Source organism: Gracilinanus agilis, chromosome 5 (assembly GCF_016433145.1).
Source record: "Gracilinanus agilis isolate LMUSP501 chromosome 5, AgileGrace, whole genome shotgun sequence".
Classification (NCBI taxonomy): Eukaryota; Metazoa; Chordata; class Mammalia; order Didelphimorphia; family Didelphidae; genus Gracilinanus; species Gracilinanus agilis.
The window spans coordinates 60,980,665-61,002,927 of NC_058134.1; the positions used below are offsets into that span (position 1 = coordinate 60,980,665).

Below are 22,263 nucleotides of genomic sequence, written 5' to 3' on the forward strand. Positions count from 1 at the left end.
ACAAAGAAGTAGGTTCTCTCTAATTTCTAAAACCATATGAAAATTAAAATGATAAGACAAAGAATGCAGTCAAAATCATTAAGTTTCCTAGTTGGAAGAGACCTTAGGAGTCCTCTCATATATGGAAACCTGAATAGGAATTCTTTGTAAAAACAAACCCCTGAAAAATATTCAGTCAACCAGTTATCACTTGACAACTTTCAACTCATTTTCTCTCTGTCTTTGTCTCTATCTGTCTGGTCTGACTCTGTCTCTCTTTCAAACACACCCCTCTGCCCCAATACAAACCTTGCCATCCCACTCCTATTAAAGACTGGACCAGTACAAACAAATTTTGACATTATAGAATCAGGAAATCTTAAAAGTTGAAGGGGGAATTTAGAATGATCTACTCCACCTTTCCCTTTTAAGAAAACAGTGATTCATCGATTAATAATCCATTTAGGTACTACTATTATAGGACTTCTAGGATTACTCTAGGAAATATAGTGAAATACCTTCACATTAAAGATAGAGAAGGAAAAGACTGTCTCCCACTTTATAAACTAACCATGTTATTTCAGTCTTTTATTCTAGAGAATTCTAAGTTTATTAATTGGTTCCATGGATAGAGGTAGAATATGGAAACCCTGTGATGAGGATCATAATGTCTTCTACCATCCTTTCTACCTATCTTGCTCAGCTTACCTCTTTCTGTCCTATGAGAGATTATATCCAAACCACAATTTGCTACCATTTCTTCTGGGCCATGAAAATTTAATATCTCTGCAAAATTGATTCACCTTGCTTCCATTTTTCATTTATGATATTGATGTATGGCATACTTTTTATCTGTCTCTTTAACCAAACCCAGATTTAAGTCCTAGGACCTGGTTCATTTATAATTTCACTATTGTAGCTCTACCATCAAGATGCACTGCCTGGCCATGGAGTCCTTCTTCCTTACCTTCTTGTGAGGTTGTAAAATCAATTCTGTTATAACAGATTATCTAAAGGATGTGAATGTTCAGAAGTAGTTCCAGGAGTAAGAAGCGATGTCTCAATGCTGAGGATAACACAGGCTAGTTGTATTTCCAGGGACTAAAAGCAAATTTCCTGTGTGCACACATGCAATATACACACACAATACTTCAAGAGAACCTGTAGTACAGGCTATTTAAGCTAAAGGCTTAAAAGGCTCTTGTTAATCTTTCCAAGACTTAAGTCTGATGCCAACATCTGTGGGAATTGAGAATGGCTCAAAATACTGTCAATTCAGATGTCTGCTTTTAATAAGTGCCATTTAAAGGCTATCACTGAAAGGTGATATTACATTCCATAAATATGACTATAACTTAACAAATGAGCCCTCAACTTCCTGGACTACCACCTCCCTAAATGCTAATACCTTCCATCATTAAATACCTTATGTTTATTTTTTATTCACTCTCCAAATCCTTATAAATATACATCATGTCTTCCCTAGAGAATGCATGTTTAGTTGAAAACAGAAATGTTAATGTTGGTACTTTTGTATCCCTATCTCTTAAAGCAGAGCCAGGCATGTAGTAGGTGTTTAATAATTGCTAACTACTAGATTGACCGATAACACGGATGACAAGTTCGAACTATGGAAGAAACCAAAACATCCTTTTAAGAATTCCAAACTTTGCATTGAAGGTTAAATTGTCCCCTCTGAAGAGACTGGACCCCAAAACATATCTGGCAGTGGTTATCTAGTAGAAATGGATACAGACTGATTCTTATCTTAAGTGGAATTGGTGACCTTGGTAAATATTAGCAAAATATGACTTTCTATGTTATGAGCCCAATTAATCCTTACAGAAGAACCCTTTATCTTCTCAACTTGCATTTATACAGAATGGGAGAATCACACGTTGATCCTATGAACCTTTTGGAAAATAAATGTTTAGATGTAGTTCAGCTAAAATAGGAAAGAAATCGCCATCACTCTCATTCCAAGAATGGATTATGAAGTAGATAAAGCTGATTTGAGGTTTCTTTTGTAAGCCTTTTTGATAGACCTCTGTCTCTGTCTGTCTGTCTCTTTGTCTCTCTCAATTTCCAGGTGATCAGAGCCTTAATTTGTTTTTATTCTTACCTGGAACTTATACTTATTTTCTCTGTATAGTATTACAAGTTACAAATATTCACCAATTTAATTGCTCTCCATTCAAACTTATAACCCATAACCCACTGCTACAGGGAATACTTTCTGATACGTGATAGAAAAGTCTAACTATCCTAAATAGTAGGATTAGCAACCTTCTCTCCACACATTAGTCATTAATCTTCTTACCATGAACTCTATTTTGTAGGTTATGTTTATTGACTTAGGATAATTCTCTCTCCTCTAGTAGAAAGTAATCCTCTTCAGGGCAGGAACTGTTTGTTTTGTTTTCTTTCTTTTTTTTGTATCAACAGTTTCCAGCCTTTTATAAGTGCATAAAAATCCCATATGATTAATGTAACTGCCTATAATTTTTTCTTAGTTTGCATAAAGATGGAAATTTGGCTTTACTTCGTATTTAATATTGTTAAAAAGAAACCAATGATTTTTAAAATAATTTTTAAAAAATCAGTAATACTAAAACATGTATATATATGTATATATGTATTTTCCCTTTCATTTTTGCTTTCTTTACTTTGCATCAGTTCATGTGTGTTATGTAATGCTTCTCCAATTTCCTAATGTTTTTTCTTTATAATATAATAATTTTCCTTTATATTCAAGTTCCTAATTTTTTGAGCTCCTTGATGCCAAAAAATGTTTACACACACATACACATATGCATGCGCACTCATATTTATGGTACCACTTTAAATATTTTTGTATATATGGTATCATTTTTGCCCCATCTTTGACTTTCTCAGAGGATATTCCTCCAGTAAGATCTCTGGGTCAAATATTGTGGATGTTTTAGTCACTTTGTTTTTTTTAGCTCAGCTTTAATTGTATCTAGAATGGTTGAGTTCATTCAGTGTTACATCATCACTGTATTAATATGCATATCTTTCAAATCTTCATATCATTAGACTTGCTTTGGTTTGGAATTAAAAAAAGCGAAAATAACTAGTCTACAGAAACCAAATTAATTTAATATACAGAATATAGGTACTTATTTTGGGGGGGGAGATTACTTATCATATGAGTAGTATATAAAATAGACATACTGTGAGATAGTGGAAAGAATGCCTATTGAATCAAGAGCTGAGGACCTTGCTTTGAATTCTAACTCTGCCAATAACATACCTATGCAATTTTTGCTAAATCCAATTCTTTCTCTGTGTGTGTCCTTATTTGTAAAATGAGGAGGAATGCCTAGATATCTACAAAGGTCTCTGCCTTTAGATTTCAGACTTAGACATTCAGAGATCTCAGTCTTAGACTTTAAGAGAAATTAGGCAACAAATAAATAAATAATTTTGGGGGAAAATATGCTTACAAAGAATTAATATTCCTGAAAAAAGTAGACATTATAGTATGCATTCAAAAGCACACACCATTGAAAGTGAAACATATGAGGATGGGAAAAAAGGCTAAAAGCAGGTTAGTGGTGATTTTCTCATAGACATTTGCATTTTTGTCAAATTAAACTTTCCCTTTTCACTTTTGGAAAGAAGTACTATTTTTCCTCAGTTTTAGAAGATAAAGGGCTAAGTATTATGATTATAATAAAGGATAGTCCTAAGCAAAACTTCCTTAGACCAGAACATTCTCTGTTAAATCCTAAGCCTTCCTTTTAATAGCATGGCCTTACAAGGAGAGCTATGCTGACAGGCAAGTCTAGGCCAGAGACATTTCTCCCATTCCTAACTAATTTACCATCATTTCTGCCCTACCATTATCATTATCTATTCTCTGCATTCATCCAAATGTCTCCTGCAATGACGTTACAATATGAACTATGAATTTTCCCCCTGTGGTATGTATATGTATGTATATATATATATATATATGAAAGATTACATGTCTTTCTTGTGTTAAAATTTCTAGGTATGCTAGTATGGGATTGTGATTAACACCCTAGAAGTGTTAGAAGTTGCCCATTAAAGGGAATACAATCATTTTGAAAAAGAAAGGATGGAAGGAGTGATAAAAGTGATCACTCAGTAGAGATTACACTGAAGAAAAGATGAAAGGAGAGCTAGGACAAGTATCACTTGAATAAAGTGGAAATGCAAAGAATGTTGGTGTGCCTGGGAAAACTTCCAGAAGGAAATTCAGTTGAGATTCTCTCACTTAATTTTCAAAAAGTCATGAACTTGACTAGAAATCCATAAACGTGTCAGATTTAATCCCAAAGGGATCTTTTTATTAAATTTTGATCATCTAAAGTTGGAAAACTAATCTTTAATCTCCACTAACTAAATAGCTGTCTGTTGCCTAAAAAGACATTCCAGCTTTGACTCGCCAAGATTTATGAACCTTGAACAAAATTTTGCCAGGTTTTATATTGTCCTACATCTTCACAGTTCCTAAAAGGACATCATTTTCTCTCTCAGAGCAGTTAGACTGGAGGGAGATTTAAGTTTCAGATGAAAACTATTTATGTTTCCTATGTTTCTTTACTTGTATTAAATTATATTCATTATTTACTAGTGACCTTAGCTCATTTCTGTTGTATGACAGAAATAAAGTAAGTAGAGAAGTAAGAGACTAAGTAGAGGTATTTATTAAACCTTTAAAACATATTGGAATATTATACTCCTGGGTACAGCCTCTGAATTCTAGATATCAGGAAAAAAACCTAGTTGTATGATAAAATAAAAAGGCTAGTAAATAGATTGCTGAAAGTTCTGCGTGTTCTTTCTGTGCATGTAGTATTATTTCTTATATTTTTCTAAAACCAGGCCAATATATTTGTGAGATCTCAGAAGTTGTTCTCCCCTCAAGAGTTTAATCATAACATTGTTTTGTTTTTCCTACTCTCTCAGTTAGTCCATTCTCTGGGACTGTGGTGCCAAGGAAAGTTTATTGAGACTCAATAACCTTGGTTTAGTGATCTTTAATGTCTTCTCTGTATTTAAATGTCAATTTATGATCCACAATGATAAAAATAATCAAAGTACTTACTCAGGTAACCAGATTGTGACAATAATATCTTTAGCGCTTTGTATATATACTGCTTTGTGTATATATACATATGTGTTTTTATATGTATATATGTCTTAAAAATTACAGAGGCAAAACTATATGTATGTGAAATATAGGTGTACACATCTATGTAATGATATGAATTTATGTCCAAATATTCACTTGTATATATTCACATACATAGGTATATATCTTTATATATACATGATGTTATGTATGCATACACATTTATTCATGTTTATATGTACATAACACTATATTCATGCGCGTATCTGTTTGTGTCTCATTTTTTCCTTATGTTCTGTTCTCTATTCTTTGCTCCTTATCTGTCAGTGTATAATGAGAAGCAAACAGCTGTTCAAGTAAATTCCTCTCACCTTGATGGGGAGTGGGAGGGATGGGAATTGAAGATTAAGAAAATTACTAGGTTGGAGTAGTTGCAGAATAGACTAGAGGAGAAATGAGCATCTAAAGATTTTCCAAGCGGAAGGGATTGGTCATGACAGATCTCCGTACTCATTTAAACTTTTCTCAAAACTGTTATCAGGCTTTGTTAAGTGTAATCCTGATTTTGCACCTGAAAGCTGTTCGAAGGACCCTCTCAATTATCTCTCCCTATAGTCTTAGCAAAGGTTATTGCCAAAATTGACAGCTTTATTTATTGTTTCTGTAAAGGATATTAAATTAATTCTATCATGAGCCTTCTGACATTAGGATCAACAAACTAAGTTTCAACTGTGGAAATTTCTAGATATTCACATTTTATACTTTTTTAAATTATATAAGATTATGTAAATTTTTATATTTTAATAGCCCATTCAAAGTGCTTATCATTTAGTCTAATAAATTATATTAATAAATTTTGTTTTATATACCCTACCTTCCTTCCTATTTACCTCCCTCACCCCTTTACAGAGAGCTAGCCTTTTTGATAGAACTTAACCAAAAAATAATAAGTGGCATATCAAATAAAAATTCATTAAAGGCAAAGAAAACATAAAAAGCCCTCATTTTATATAAAATGACTCATGCCTAACAATGCCAAAACCTGTGAAGGAACAAGGAGTATCTTTTCATATCTCCTTTGGGGCTAAGTTTATTATTTATAATTTTGCTTTTAACTTTATTGCATAGCAGTTCTGCCATGTCTACATTTTTGTAAACATGTTATTTTCTTTAATTCATTTTACATCATTATTTTTAAGGTGCATAGGATTCTCTATGATTTGGACCACTGGATGAATGCATATGTATCAATATGCAAAATACCCAGTTTTTCTTGGTATAGAAATTCCAAGAGTGGGAGCTTTGGAGAGCTGCCTGAAGATCAAGTGCCTCATTTGGTGGCAAAGGCTATAGTTGAAGTTCAGTGTAACTGATTCAAAGCCAAGCATATCATTCATTGAGTCAAACTGCACCTATCTGTCCAAATATTTATGTGGGTTAATCTACCTTTATAATTTCATCAATAAAGTGAAATTTCAGCAAAGAAATACCATGTACCAACTTAAAAATTGTTACAACTTAACAGTGTCGAGTATCTTGGACACTGAGACATTAAGGGACCTACCCAGGGTCACAAGACTAGTATGTGTCAGAGGGAGTCCTTAAACCGAAGATGTTTTGCCTAAATGGCTAGCCTTGTACTGTGTTACCCAGCACCAACACCACAACAATTCACAGTGCTGTAAAATTCCGTAAGGGCAATAAGTCTTTTTTTCCCACATTATTTAATTTCTTTTAGAGTATTTTTCCATAGTTACATGATTCATGTTCTCTCCCTCTCCTTTTCCCTCCCTCTTCCCAGAGCTGACAAGAAATCCCACTGGTACATACATGTCTTATTACTTAAAACCTATTTCCATATTATTAATATTTGTAATATAGTAATCTTTTAAAAAACTACAAACCCCAAATTATATACCCATAAAACCAAGTGATGAACTATAGTCTTTTCTTCTTTGTTTCTACTCCCGTAGTTCTTTCTCTGGATGTAGATACTATTCTTTTTTCATAAATTCCATGGGATTGTTGTTGATCATTGCATTGCTATTAGTAGCAGAATTTATTACATTTGATCGTTACACAATGTTTCACTTTCTGTGTACAATGTTCTCCTGGTTCTGATCATTTCACTCTGCATCAATTAATGGAGGTCTTTCCAGTTCATAAAGAAGTCAGGCAGTTCATCATTTCTTACAGCACAATAGTATTCCATCACCATCATAAACAACAATTTGTTCAGTCATTCCCCAATAGATGGACCCCACCCCTCATTTTCCAACTTTTTGCTACTACAAAAAGTACAACTAAAATATTTTTGTACCAACATTTTTTATATCTTTGGGGTACAAATCCAGCTATGGATGGATCAAAGGGTAGGCAATCTTTTAAATTCCTTTAAGTATGATTCCATTGCCTTCCAGAATTGTTGGATCAATTCACAACTCCAACAGCAATGCATTAGTGTCCCAATTTTGTCACATCCCCTCCAACATTTATTATTTTCCTTTACTCTCATATTGTTCAATCTGCTAGGTGTGAGGTGGTACCTCAGAGTTGTTTTTATTTGCATTTCTCTAATCAGGAAGGATTTAGAACACTTTTTCATATGATTATTTATAGTTTTGATTTCTTCATCTGAAAATTACCTATTCATATCCCTTGAGCAATTTTTCAATTGGGGAATAGCTTGATTTCTTGTAAATTTGACTTAGTTCCTTACATATTTGAAAAATTAGACCTTTGTAGGAGAATTTTGTTATAAATTTTCCCAGTTTGTTGCTTCCCTTCTAATTATGTTGCATTGCTTTTGTTTGTACAAAACCTTTTTAGTTTAATATAATCAAAATTATTCATTTCAAATATTATAGTGTTCTCTTTCTCTTGCTTGGTCTTAAATTCTTTCCTTTCCTATAGATCTGACAGGTATACTCTCTTATGTTCACCTAATTTATTCATTATTTCACTCTTTATATTTAAGTCATTTACCCATTTTGAATTTATCTTGGCATAGGGTCTGAGAAGGTGATCTAAACCTGATTTTTCCCATACTGTTTTCCAATTTCCCCAGTAGTTTTTGTCAAATAGTGAGTTTTTGTTCCAAAAGCTGAGATCTTTGGGTTTATCGAACACTAGCTTGCTGAGGTCATTTGGAAGGGAAATAAGTTTTATAGCAAATGTATACATATAATAAAGTCAAATTCACCCTATTCTCACAACAGTTATTCCAGGTGAACTGTGTCATTCATTAAGGGATCTTCAAATAGGACACATGTAACTTTCAGATAGGAACTGACTCTAAGGACTGTGTTGATTTGACAAGTATGGCTGGATAAACCCTGATCCAAGCTGCTATGGATCTTAACTCTACCATTTATTATTTGCGCAACTTTGGGTGAGTCCTGAAACTGCTTTTTTCCTCAGGTGTTTATTTGTTTTTTTTTTTAATTTCCCATCAATTTAATGAATACATATTTCTTTTTGAAATATACTTTATTGTGATGGTTTCTTAAATCTCATAAAATAAAGATAGTTTATTAAAATTAGTCAACATATTGAAAGAGTCTGACATTATGTGTAGTTTTTTTACACCCAGAGTCCCTCACTTCATTCTTTTTTTTTTTATTTCCTCACATCTTCAAAAAAAGGAAGGTAGTACCTTCTCATATCTTCTCTTTGGAACCACACTTGCTTTAAAGCATTTACTTTTATTTACTTTGCTGTTGTTCTTTCTATTTTTAATGTATTCATCTTGTATATTACCTTCAATTGTGCTTCACTTTGCCTCAGTTTACCTAAAGCCTCCCATGATTCTCTGTAAAGGTCAATATTCATCATTTCTTATGATGTAGTAATTTTCCATTGTATTACATAGAAAAACTTAGTTAATCATTTCCCAAATTATTTCTAGTGTGTTTTTTTTTTGGCTAGTTAAAAAAAAGTGTTTCTGTAAATATTTTGGAAAATATAACTTTCTTCACGTTATTCCAAATGTCTTTCCAAAATAGTCAGATCAATTCATACCACTCTACCAACAATGCATTAAGTATGCTACCTTCCCATAATCCTTTAAGATTTACCATTTCCCCTCTTTCCAAAATTGCTGTTTACAAGGTTCAATATTGTTTAAAGACTCTTTCTTAATTCTATTTTTTCATATGTTTTACAATACAAAAAGGGTCATATAAGTATTATACATGTGCACTTAATACATATTTTAAATTATAAATGCTGTTGTTCAAATTATTTATAATAATACCTAGACTCCAAATACCTTACAAATTAAAAAAAAAAACAGTGAAAATCTGGTAACAGAAATCCCAGTACTATATTTTCCTGACCAAATTCCCATCAGGAAGTAAATTATTTGTATTAGGTAGCATATAATAATCCCTACAAATTTAGCAATTTGTATTAAATGTGTACACACCTTAAACTACCATAAGATTCATATTAAAATGAAGGTAATTACTTTACTTTTATCATCCATTCCCAGACACTTGAAGGTACTGGCATCTTTCCAGACATCGTTGTCTGGTAACATTAGTTTAGCTAATTGCAGTGCCCTTGAACAGGAAAAGATCACTGTACATAGAGATAAGGATAAAAATCTCCTAGTCTTTTTCAAGACTGGAAGCTCACCTTGATTTCTATTGGGACATGTACTTTTTGTCAGCTAGCTAATGCACACATTTATAGAAAATGTGTGTGTTGATCATTCTTTTCCACTTCCAATGATATATTCATTTAATTAATGACTGAAGGGTCTAAATAATAAAAACAAATTATCTATAATGTTTGCATTGTTTATGACATTTAAAAATATTTATTTTCCCATTTTAATGTTACACATGTTGTACCCATTTTCCAGGTAAAGTGATATACAGAACATTTAAATGACCTGTTTAGGGTTACAAAGACAGTTACTGGATTTTCCAAGGTCATTGCTTTTTATTATTTTTAAATGTAATATTTAAAATTTAATGTTGAACATTAATATAGTCAAGTGTTTTTTTTAATTTTTTTAAAATTCAGCTTATAAAGTTTAACTTTTCATTCCATCTAAATTTCTAAGAGGATTCTTGGTCCACTTTCATGTAGTCAAAGGTGATATGTATTCTGACCTGATTTTGTGAATGATTTCATGAATCTTTTCTCAGATTTATTTGTATTTCTTTTACTATCTCAAATGCAGTATAGTATTCTAGAAATGTACTACGATTTGTTTTAAAAGTCAATTCCTCATTTTTTTTCAATTTCAAATGATAGTACTATAAATTTTTTTGAATAGATAACTTTCTTTTTAATACTTTTGGGTTACATTGCCCACAATGAAATCCAAGTGACAGGTGTAAAAAGGGAAGACTGCCTTAATAATTTTTACAGTGTGTTAGCATATTGCTCTCTAAAAATTTCCTGCAAATTTGCAGTTATACCAGCAGAAAATTAGTGTACACCTATCTCCACAGTGCCACCAATAATGAGCTTCATTGGTATTAATTATTTGTACCAACTTGATGGTTTTGAAATGGTAACTCAGCGCTGTTTTACTTCACATATCTTTGTGAATGAGGCTATGTATTTTTCAAGTGATTATTAACAATTTATGTTCTATCTTTTGAAAACCACTCATATTTACAAAGATCTGTTGACACCAAGTACATCTCTTTTTCTGCTATAACCGACTAAAAATGTTTCTTGTCTCTATAAACCTTCTAATCATTGTTAAGCTGTGCATACATTTAACCGTGTAAGTGAGGAAAATCAGAAATTCCAGATGCTGATAAAATTACCTCACAATATAATGATCTATAGAGGATATGAGGGAAGAATTTGACCAAAAAGGACCAAGAATATTTTAATGTCAAAAGAAGGGTAATGGCATTCCAGAAGAGGGCCTAGTATGATGAACTAAGGGAGGGAGTATGGTATGTTGAAGGAGAATCAGGAATCTGAACTGACTAAACCAGAACATAAAATTTTCAGAATAGTAGAAGATGATACCAAATAAAGGGGATGGAACCAGTTAGAGATGGTTGGGAATGTAGAGCTGCAACATTAACTCTTAATTCTGTAAGAGCAATTGAAGAGTTTTGTCCTAGAGAATGGTGTGCAGGAGATGATTACTTAATACTTTGCATTGTTTGATTTTTATGAAAGAAATGCTTTGAGAAGATTAAATCATACTTTTAAGAACCTACTAATATTTTAATATCACCAAACATGCCCTGAAGACATCTTTTGTATTTGATGGGCCATGTACTAATGTGTAGTTGCCGGAATGTTTTACTTCAGAGTCTCTCAAACACTTCTCTTTCCTTTCTTCTTCTACCATTTATGGATAGGCAAAAATAGGTGAGTGTTGTTTGAGCATGGAAGCTCTCAACCCTCTGTGAATTTTTACTAATTGTCTAGAAAGCCAAAATATTGACTCTCCATGAAGGGCTGCAATGATCACTTCATGTATACCTCCTCATAATTTTATAGCCCATTCTCATAGTCCTTTAGTAATTTGTTTCTTATGATTGATTGACTTTTGGTTTAACAATTCTTAGATATCTTAACATTTAACTTTCTAAAAATGGGTGAGGAAAACATCTCAGTGGAAGCACAATGGAATATTTTCCTAGGTTAAACTCTCTCTTTAAACTATTCGTGGGTAATTGGGTATCGAACTGCTTTTCTTTTAAAGAATAATTCCATCCAATTTGGATGAGAATTTGGAAAACTAGTAGATTAAACTTCATGTTCATGTCCTATAGAGTGCCTACTGAAGGATTCATGTCACTGCTTAATTTTAAATCTGAGAAAGAAAAATCAGTCAGGCTTTTGAAATGTATTAATTTGTTTGCAAAACAATTCTGAGAGTTTCCAGAAGAAATCAAAGGGAGATTCATTATATACTTAACTAAGAAATGCAAATTATCTGACTTGTTTTCAAGAAATTAATTGTGTTTATAAAACTAAAAATAAGAAAATCTTATTTTTAACAGTAGCACTATCCAGTTGCATGAATAAAGATTTCATCAATCTAAAATCAGTACCACTGAAAATATGAGTGGAAGTGATGTTTAGAAGAAGCAAAAGTTCAATGTGTTAATTTGAAACTCTCCAAATGAAATTTAGAAAGTTGGAAAGCAGACTACTAATAAGTATGCTGTTCTTATAGCCTCTACTGATGACAGTGCAGCTGAGAAAAAAGAAGGAGCTCTTCATGCTGGTCTAATCGTTGGAATCCTCATCCTCGTCCTCATTATAGCTACAGCCATCCTCGTGACAGTCTACATGTACAACCATCCAACATCAGCAGCCAGCATATTCTTCATTGAGGTGAGTGGGGGGCTCATTCCCTGAACACATCAGTTATCTACTCCAATGTATGATCATACTATCTGCCGTGATACTGCCAACCACACATTTTACGTCTGAGAACAGTCAGAACTCATAAGAAATGACTGATAGACTATCTTTGTTCTACAAACTCTTTTCCCTTTACTTTAGGAAGTCTTATAGACTCACACTGCCTCTTCCTTCATAAATCTAAGGAAAATTGGAACCATATTTGTCTATTCTGATGTACAATACATGGTAACCAGCCATCCTCCATGTCCAAGGGGGAAATAAGCAAAAACTTGAACATGAAAGATATTGTATATATCCATCCATCAGCTTTGAGTTGGGGGGAGATTTTTTTGCTTTTTATGTGCAAAGAAATTCATTAGATACTATATAGAGAGGGTAAAGGGGGTATGATGAGGAAGAAAAAATATTTACCATTAATTAATATGAAATTTAGGCAGGGAAATTGAATATATACTTTAAAAGGTACTATATGAATGCACTATATCTAGCACTTATGGTGTACATTATCTGTATGTTTAGATAGATGGCAAGTAAAATATGCCTACACATGAAGGTTATGTCAGCAAAGACTTCCTCAATGCCTTTCTGTCTATAGTACTCATTTGGAATATGATTCTTCCATGCTTTCAATAATCTATATTTTCATTAGGATAGAAAATCCCTCCATTAGGACAAATATCTACAACTATTCTATGATTTTGAGTTAATTTGACTGAAAAATTCATAATCCTATGATTAATCTAATGCTACGTCTGCAAGATCAGTTCACCTGGTCCTCAGTCTTTCCTATCACTAAGCATTTTAAGTGTCTTCTATGCACCTGATACTGGGAAATAGAAAAATAATGAATTAATTTATCAAATAAGGTTAAATAGCTTTATCTAAAAGTCCTTAAAGCCTGAAGATAAACTATAGAGAATTTCTTCTTGGGTGAATGGACTCAAAATTATCTCATGTTCCCTTTACTACTTGTTATATTAGAAACAGTCATTCTTTGGCAAATCAGAGAATCTTATATTATGAGGCACATTAAAATAATAATCTTAAAATATAGGAACATGTTAGCCATTAGGAAATTACTTTGTTCTACCAATTGTATGCATGATGGGAAAAGCAATTTCATAAGGATCAGAAGAAATATTCTCCTAATCTCATAAAAGTTCCAGTTAGGTATTTCCATAGATAGTGTTCTTAGAAAATGTGATGGTGATTGGGAAACTTGTTTGGCAAGCTGTTTTGTTTTTGTTAATGTGCTTGCTTTTCATGAATGGAAGTAGAAAACTTTCATGTTTAACAAGGTCATTTATGCATTCTATAAAGAGCAGACATATAACAAGTTTCAAAGATTCTGAGATCAGCCAGATGTCTAACTGCTGTTGGTCCTATAGCCTTTTATGTGGCCCAGTACCTTTTGATAACACACTGACTGCTTCCTCACTTTACAAACCAAGGGCTATCTCTCACATTAACCAAGTACAACTATACCTGTCCCTTGATTTTTCAACACTTTGGTCTAACATTGCAAGGATATATGAAGATTCCATATGAAGTATTGGGCATTGGATTGCTTAGAAAAAATTGGAGAAAAGAACACTTAATTCCTCCTTCCTGTGATTGGAATAAGGGCATTTGTATTAATGGTTAGAGTTGGCATTTGTTGAAAATAAAACCCCATTTAATGTAAAGCATATCTTTACCAACAGCCTTAACCTTGGAATAATCACAACTGTGATGGTAGCATTTATCTTCTGCTTTTCCATTCACAACCTCCAAGGATGAAGATTCTCTAGGAGCCCTAGATTTTATTATAGAAATGAAGTTATTTTAAAGTCTGAGCATATCATTGGCATCAACTATTATTATCGCAATGAAAATTACTCTTGAGAAATATTTCTTACTAAAAGACAGATGGTTCATCTGACACTTGATCATGAAGTTAATAATTAGATTTCTGGTGTCAATCCCCAGTCTAAAATGTGAATGTAAACTAACATTAAGCAGAACCCTTAACTGTTGCTATTTAGATTTAGAAATAAATATAAACTTAGTAGAAATGTCTTGGCAAGTTTTGGTCCCTTGTTTCAGGAGAATATGGGAAAATTGGAATGTTCCCAGTAAAGAACAAGAACAATTATTAATTTATGCAATTGATCATATTAAAAAAGTTGGAAAACTTATGGAATCAAAGTAGAATCAGTTAGAAAAATACAAGAGTCAAGTTGGTGACTCACTACTCCTAAGCATATTTGAAAGAGAAAGCATGAGCAACAATTTCAATATTTCTAATAGGTCAAGATAATGTGGTATGTATAATCTATAATGAAATACTTGATTTGATAAGGCCATCAGTGATGATTTGGGGTCTGGTGAGTTAAATAGTTTAAAAGGGGGAGGGAGTAGAATCAAAGACAAATATCAGAGAAGATGCTTTCCAGATTTTTTTTACAATAAGTACAAGGAAAAATAAATAATAGAGGGGATATGTATATTCAGCTTAGAAGTCATAAATAAGGGTAATAAAACAGTGGGGAAACAATAATGTAAGCAAAATCTTTTAGGATTTTTCAAGATTTAGAGAGTGGGATAGGTTCTGAGACACTTCAGGGATACAGGCAGTCATTTCAGCAGAGGAGAAGCCAAACCCAGTGCCAAGAATGAGAGCATGAACTGTGTTTTGGAAAATGTCTACTTCTATTTTATCATCTGGGTGAAATGCTAAATGATGATATAGTCATTTGAGTGTCATTGAACAAGAGTGGGAAGGGACATCAGAAGTCATCTAGACTAACACCTTTATTTTACAGCTGATAAGTCCAAGACCCAAGGATGTTTGGTGATCTATCCAAGGGTATCTCTCAGGTTTAAAAAGGAGTATTCCCTGCATCAATAGGGCAGAAAACTTCAGGATATCAAATTTGCAATGATTTTCAGCCATTGGATAGATTTTTTTCTTCAGAAAAAGGATTATTCTTGCTTTTTTCCTCATGAACTCAATAAATATCAGCCAAGAAAATGAAATTTGTTACCTTTAAAAAAAATCTTAGTCCTTTTAATTGAAAAGTTCTCTAAAAAGCACATGCTTTGGAAATGGAGGATCTGCATTCAAATGTCACTTAGAAGCTTCACTTTCCTTATCTATAAAAAGAGAAGATTAAACTAGAGATCTCTTTGAAATAAGGAACACTAACTATAATGACTCTGTGTGCCCACCAACAAAATCATTTTTTTTATCATTGTTAACTTCCATCTTTAAATCAATATGTACTGTGAATTGATTCAAGAGCAGAAGAGCAATGGAAGTTAAGCAACTTGCCCAGAAGTGCCTGAGGCCATATTTGAACCCAGGACATCCTATCTCTAGGACTGGCTTTCAAAGTGCCAAGCCACCTAGCTGCCCTCAACAATATACTTTAGAAACAACAAAAAGTAGTCATTTTTGATTTCTTAAAAATGTGCATTTTGACTTTCACAGGAATCTTGAAGATACTGCTCTCCCCCAATCCTCATGACTAAGAATTCTGATGCTTATTTACAAGAGCTTAATAGAGTAGCCTCCAGAGGTCATGTCCAGGATCTTGCGTCATTAAAATGTTTTTGTTTGTCATACTTATGAAGTTATTTCCTATCCACAATTGAACTAAACACAAAATTGTGGCTAACAAGGACTACTGAAAAATGACCCTGAGGCAGCTCACATCTTTCAGTTTTCCTCGTATTAAGAGGCAAAGGTCACCCAGATGGAGAAGCAAATACCTAAATGCAGCTGCTGGGATTTGGGAAATGAACAAGGATGAGAGTTTGGCCTCTTTTTTTTTTTAAACTACTAGGTTGACTCTTTTAAGGGATTATAAAGGAAGGATATGCTACTTTTACAATAAATGGCAATGGCTAGGGAAACAGTAGCTCAGAATCACTCTTCTTTTCCTCACTTTAAAAGCTCATGTCCTTCATAACGATGTTTTCTTTCTGGATAAGAATTTTAAAAGCCATGTCTTTATTTCTGTAAATTCAGGGGTGGGGGAAGAATCCTGGTTATTTTTCATTTCTTGAGGGAAGCAAAGGAGGCAGCAGTGGTAATAAATTACTACAAGGAAGGAAGTAGATCAGGAGAAATAAAATTCTACGAGGTCAGTTTCATCCCCTTGAGCTACATTATTAGATGACAGCTTTGTAGAAATATGAGAATCATAGGAAAAAATGGACTGCAGTAAGATTTTTACTAGCACATACATGAACTTTTTCCAATATTGTTTTACTGGGCAGCCTCTCTGGTTTACTCAGGCATTTCATTGAATAGGACTGTTATTTATCCCAATATATTTTGAATCTCCAAAGTAACAGTGTTTATGGAAAGACTAATTATCAGGTCATATTTTAATTTAAATGACCATTATCAAAATAATTTTTCTAGTTAAAATGAATGTTTTGCTCCCATTTAGTGGAAATAATCATTAAGAATAGCAAATCTTTTATTTCACTAAGTTCTCTGCTCTATTTCCTTCCCAAGTACTCACATGAAGTTTATTATTTTTAAATGGCTCAGAACTAAGGGATGTGTGGATTAGGGGGAAGTTCATAAAGCAGGATAATAAATGATTTAATTTAATTAACACCACTAATGAGATGCCAACTAATTTTAAACACATTATATCTACTTTAGATTATCTAAAAACCTGATATATTTTGAAAATGTGTGACCTTAGAGCCAGATTAGATATTATCCAATGTCTAGTTGTTACTTGTTATAACAGCATTTATTTTTGGAGGGCTAATATTAACAGACTTGTGTCAGGATTAATGATCCTCAAAATATCAGCTAATACAATTTTAATATAATTCACCTGCTCATGTAGTTAGTATAAATATTATAAAGGCAAACTCTAAGTTTTAGCTGGGCAAGAATGATTTTTCATGGCATGGGTAGCGCTTTTGTTTTTTATCACAGTAACCACTACATAAGTATATTACTAATAAGGTATTTTTTTAATGACAGTGAAATACAAGAATGACTTCCCCCACTATGCATAGTAATTTGAGGCAGTGTCCCAATTTGAAAGTACAACTCTCTAATAATATTTAAACAATGCTAACATGCTTTAAGATACATAAAATATTATATGGCAAACGATGGGTATGAAACATCTGGATATGTAGATGTGATTGTCTTGGAAAAGGTGATCATAAATAGGTTCAAACCTACTTCTTCCACCTACTTCATTACAGATTTTATCTCTTCAGTTGAGTAAGATGAGACCCATCCCAAAACAAAATTAACATTATAACAGAATATGTTGCAATCAGGTTCCTGTATAGTCCCTTTAATCTTCATCTTTTGCTTTTAAATTACTGAAGCCTGACAGGCCATATCATAGTTAAATAAATTATTTAACAAAGTAGGTGTAGAAAACCTGTCCCCCCAAAATTAGTTACAAATTATTAGGAAAATAGTACATCCTCAAAGTTTCAAAATAGCCATTATTTTACATGTGGGAATGTTTCCCTTTGCCATGTAGGTCATACCACTAATAATGACTGACTTGTGAGTTATTGGACCAAGAATATTCAAGACCTAGTAGTCATTCTTCCAGGGACAAGTTCCTCCAAAAATATCTCGACCAATACCCAACAAATGGTGCCTTTCCCGATGGATGCTGCCAGATATTTTGTTCTGTAAGCATAGCCTTCAGAAAAACAGAAGGTCCATAAGCAAATATTTCTAAAAAGGGACTAATTTTAGATTACAAAATAGTGTTGACTAGAAATCAAAGTTGTTTGGGATTGGGTTTTTTTTTCAATTTTCAAACTTCTTACGAAGTCATCTAGGCCAACATTGGGTAACTCTACTAGAAATGAGTCCCTTTAGAGACTGGAGGTCTGGGTTGAAATTTTACTTCAGATACTTAATAGATGTGTGACTTTAGACACTTAATCCCAATGGCCAAGCCCATTCTGCCTGAGAGCCAATACACAGTATTGATTCTAAGATGGAAGGTAAGGGTTTTAAAAAAAATGCCTGGCCACATACCAACTCAGAAAACCACAAATAATATTATCTAGATTAATAATAATAAATGTCTGTTCCCATGTGTATATACACATATATGTATCATATATATAAATTTAACAATTAATGTTTTAATCTGTTTTAGACTACACTCACGAATTTTGCAGATTGCAAGCTTAAAACCTCTGATCTAAGCCAACAACAAATTTTAGAGAGGTAACAGACAGAAGTTCAGATAAATTTTTAAAAAATATCTTATCTAAGGTCACACAGCTAGCAGATTGTACAACAAGGGCAAGAACTTAGGTCTTCCAAGCCTTTTGAATTCAATAATGATGCTGTAGAAAATGGTTAACATTTAGAGTTCAGTGGACATGAGATCAAATTAGGACTCTGCCACCTCTGTTCATGACTTTAGACATCAGGTTCATTTTGGGAGTGGGGGGAGGTCTAGTTTTCTCATTTGTAAAATGAGGAGGTTCCAATGTGCCTCCTGGATTGAAATATTTATCCAACTTGTGATAGCAGTATCCTTTCCCTTACATGAAATGTAAAAAAAATAGGTATTATTTCATTTAAAAATGTTCTTTGTCCCTCATACCTGTAATGCTTTCCTTCTTTGTAACCCCTGTGATTAGATGGTGCCTCACACAGAATAAGGTATTACTAAATATGTGTGGACTTAACTTTGATTTATCTGTCTTCTGTAGCCAAATACTGACTTCCCATACAGCAAAAGCAGACAACAATCTAAAATGTTTACTTCTTAAAACTCAATTTTCTAAGCCTGCTACCAAAGCAGTTGGCACACCGTCTATAGCCCTAGTACTAAAAATCCACTTCTACAAGCAGCAGAGAGATTTAGAGAACTGCACATTAAATGAGCTTATCATAAAATCTGAACTAATTTTTTTTTCTATTCCTAATTTCACCTGAATCTTTGACTGCTGATGTACTTGCTATCATACTCTCCAACTGAGGCAAAGGCAGTCTCTTAAATGTTGAAACATCTGTGTCCTGGATAGAGGTATACTTAAATCATCTCCAAGACACAGAAAGCACTTGTTTCTCCCTCCATTCGTCTTGGGAGAGGTGAAATATCAGTCATGACCTGGTGGCTCTAAGAGGAAAATAATAATTACTGTATTCTTCTCCCCACAAGTCTCAATTCATTAAATATCATTGTCTCACAATGATCTTTCCCTCTGGAGTCAAAAGCAAAGAAAGAGAAAGACATCCACCTTCCTTCTCATGCAGAAATGACCTTTTGTTTCTGTGGGTTCTGTATTGGTCCCTGCACACTGCAAAACAATCACATCTACTTTTTGTCTTTCTCATGAAAGGTTGAGTCTGCTACTAAAATATTTCTACTCCGATTTGCATTCAAATTAAATGGCTGAGTGACTAAGGTTTTATAGTAACCATGATGTTGTTTTGCCTATAAAATAAGGGGAAAGAGCTCTTTAAATTGCAAAATGAAGCTACTAGTGTAGGAAATAGTCACCATCTAGTGGAAGCCAAGCCACATGGTAAGTTTATAATAATAATGAAAAAATCAGGAAAGCAGTGGATTTTTTTTGATCCCATAAAAATGCAAATTTAAGTTAAAAAATAAAAATTGCAGGTTTTCTTTGTTAGAGATGGTGAAAGAAGCAAAAGAATCCTATACCCCAAATTAGAAAATATTTAGCACATTAGAGATTAACCAAGTGAAAGATTAGACTAGGAATGTATAGATGGTGACAGATCCAAATGTCAACTTCACATCTTTGCTAAGAAAAGGAGATTGAAATAAGATGCAGAAAATTAAATATTGTTTATAGAAAATAACTTACCAATAACTCAATCAATTTATTCATTGCCCACTCTATACCCTAAGAAAGACAAAATACCATTATTACTATCAAAGGGCTCTCAGTTTAAGGGGGGAATACAGCATACAAACAACTATGTAGGAACAAAATATCTCTAAGATAAATTAGAAACTAAGCTATAAAAGGTTAGGATAAAATTCTTTTCAATGATATCTACCAAATCTGGATTGATTAACAGAATTTATCCATGTTAGTTAAATATTTTGTATATTTTCTCATTCTCAAAAGATTCAACACCTCAAAATAAAGTGGATAGCCAAATGTAATAAAGTTTTAAAACATAATCATTCCTTATACAGAAATATGATTTGCGATTGGCTGGATAGCTTATCTCTACTTAGGCAAATAATAATTAATAAATTCAGTGGGAAGCATTTGCATTAATATAAGGAAAACCTTCCTCTACAAAGACTATTCAAATGTGACATCATAGAATGGAAGTGAAAGTGAGCTACTACATGTTTAAAATATCGGGTTCAATACAAGCCCTAAAGGTTCATAGTGTTCTAGATTTCAAGCTGGAAGGGCTATGGACACCATTAAATACAATGTCCTCATTTATCAGATGAAAAATCTGAATCATGGACAGATTAAAGGAGTTGGCCAAAGTCCCATAGCTATTAAATAAATGTTTGAGGCTTAATCTGAACTCATGTCCAGTGCTCTATCTACTCAGCCATGCAGTCTATACTAAATTGAGAAGGTCCACAGAAATGAGATACGTGTCTGCCACCTGAGAACTTGCCTAGATACAACTTGTCTAGGTACATCATGACAAAGTTCACCATCAGGTGAATTATTTTGGCAGTTCCTGCTCTAGATACCATCTGCTAAAGCACATCGACCTTGTACACTGCATCAGTATGAAAGGTTACAAACACTGATGAAACCATCAGTGTTTCAAGATCAAACATATTGAAGGTAAAAGTTCTGCCCCCATGAGGTTTATTAAACAGCTAAATATGCACTAGTTAGTATAGAATTCTTCCTGTGCCAGAGAACTTTAAGAAAACAACATATCAACCCCAAGAAGTGAATTCTTCTTTCTTCCAAACGCATTAAAATCCTCCCCTTTTCAGAGTATGCATCCCTCAGGGCTAATGGACTCAGTGATATATATTATCATAAATGAAAGCCACCCAATATAAAAACAGTATCTCAGCAGCCGCTCTCTCCTTCTTCTAGGTTACTGTCAGAGGTAAATGACAAAAGAGAAAGCTAAAAAGTAGCCAAAGGGGAAAGGGGGGAAGAAAGAAGTCTAAGTAACCCCTAAAACAGATGGCTGGACCCAGATTATTGTAGATTTGACCACACAATGAAAACATTAGCCTTTTCACTTTTAACATGAGACAAATTGTGACCATTTTTTCTGATGCTCCCCTTGTAGAAGTCGTTTCCTGGGATATCAGCTGTAAGTGTACTTGTGTAGTGATGGTGGTTTACATAATGCCACTTGTAATGGCCATCACTGCTTTCTTATCACAGAATACATTTACTACACTCTCACCGTAGCTTTCATAGAAATTACATGAATCTTTGTAAAAGACAGCGATGTGCTGTTCCCTTTTGAAGAGCCTGGAAAAAGAAATGATTAAAGGCTGATACTAGCCAATTAAAGTCTATTTGTAGAGATGATGGTGATGAGTCCATCTGCTCAGAGCTAGTGTAATCAATCTTCTGTATCACATATTTTCTGGCTTTACAAATGTGGTGATGGTTCGCCCCCCCCCCCACCTCTTCTCTTCACAGATCTTCATTATTCCTATCAATTTTTAAAACTTGGTCAGTGTGACAAAGGACAGTGGGTGGCCAAAATTAATATATCAAATAACTAATGATCTTACACATGCCCATTTGCCACTACTTTCAGGGGAGGAGAGAGGGAGAGAGAGAGAGAGAGAGAGAGAGAGAGAGAGAGAGAG

The 22,263-nt window shown here is 33.4% G+C and overlaps 1 protein-coding gene and 1 long non-coding RNA gene across 4 annotated transcripts in view; one reads left to right on the forward strand and one right to left on the reverse strand.

Annotated features, from left to right (window-relative positions):
* Positions 1-22,263, forward strand: part of PLXDC2 (plexin domain containing 2) — a 490,294-nt gene that overhangs the window by 457,714 nt on the left and 10,317 nt on the right. For all 3 annotated transcript variants that reach the window (XM_044678167.1, XM_044678168.1, XM_044678169.1), the window contains one exon: positions 12,270-12,430. In XM_044678167.1, coding sequence (XP_044534102.1) covers positions 12,270-12,430 — 161 coding nt within the window. The remainder of the gene's footprint in view (positions 1-12,269; positions 12,431-22,263) is intronic.
* Positions 1-22,263, reverse strand: part of LOC123249178 — an 85,041-nt gene that overhangs the window by 54,474 nt on the left and 8,304 nt on the right. The gene's annotated exons all lie outside the window — the stretch shown is intronic.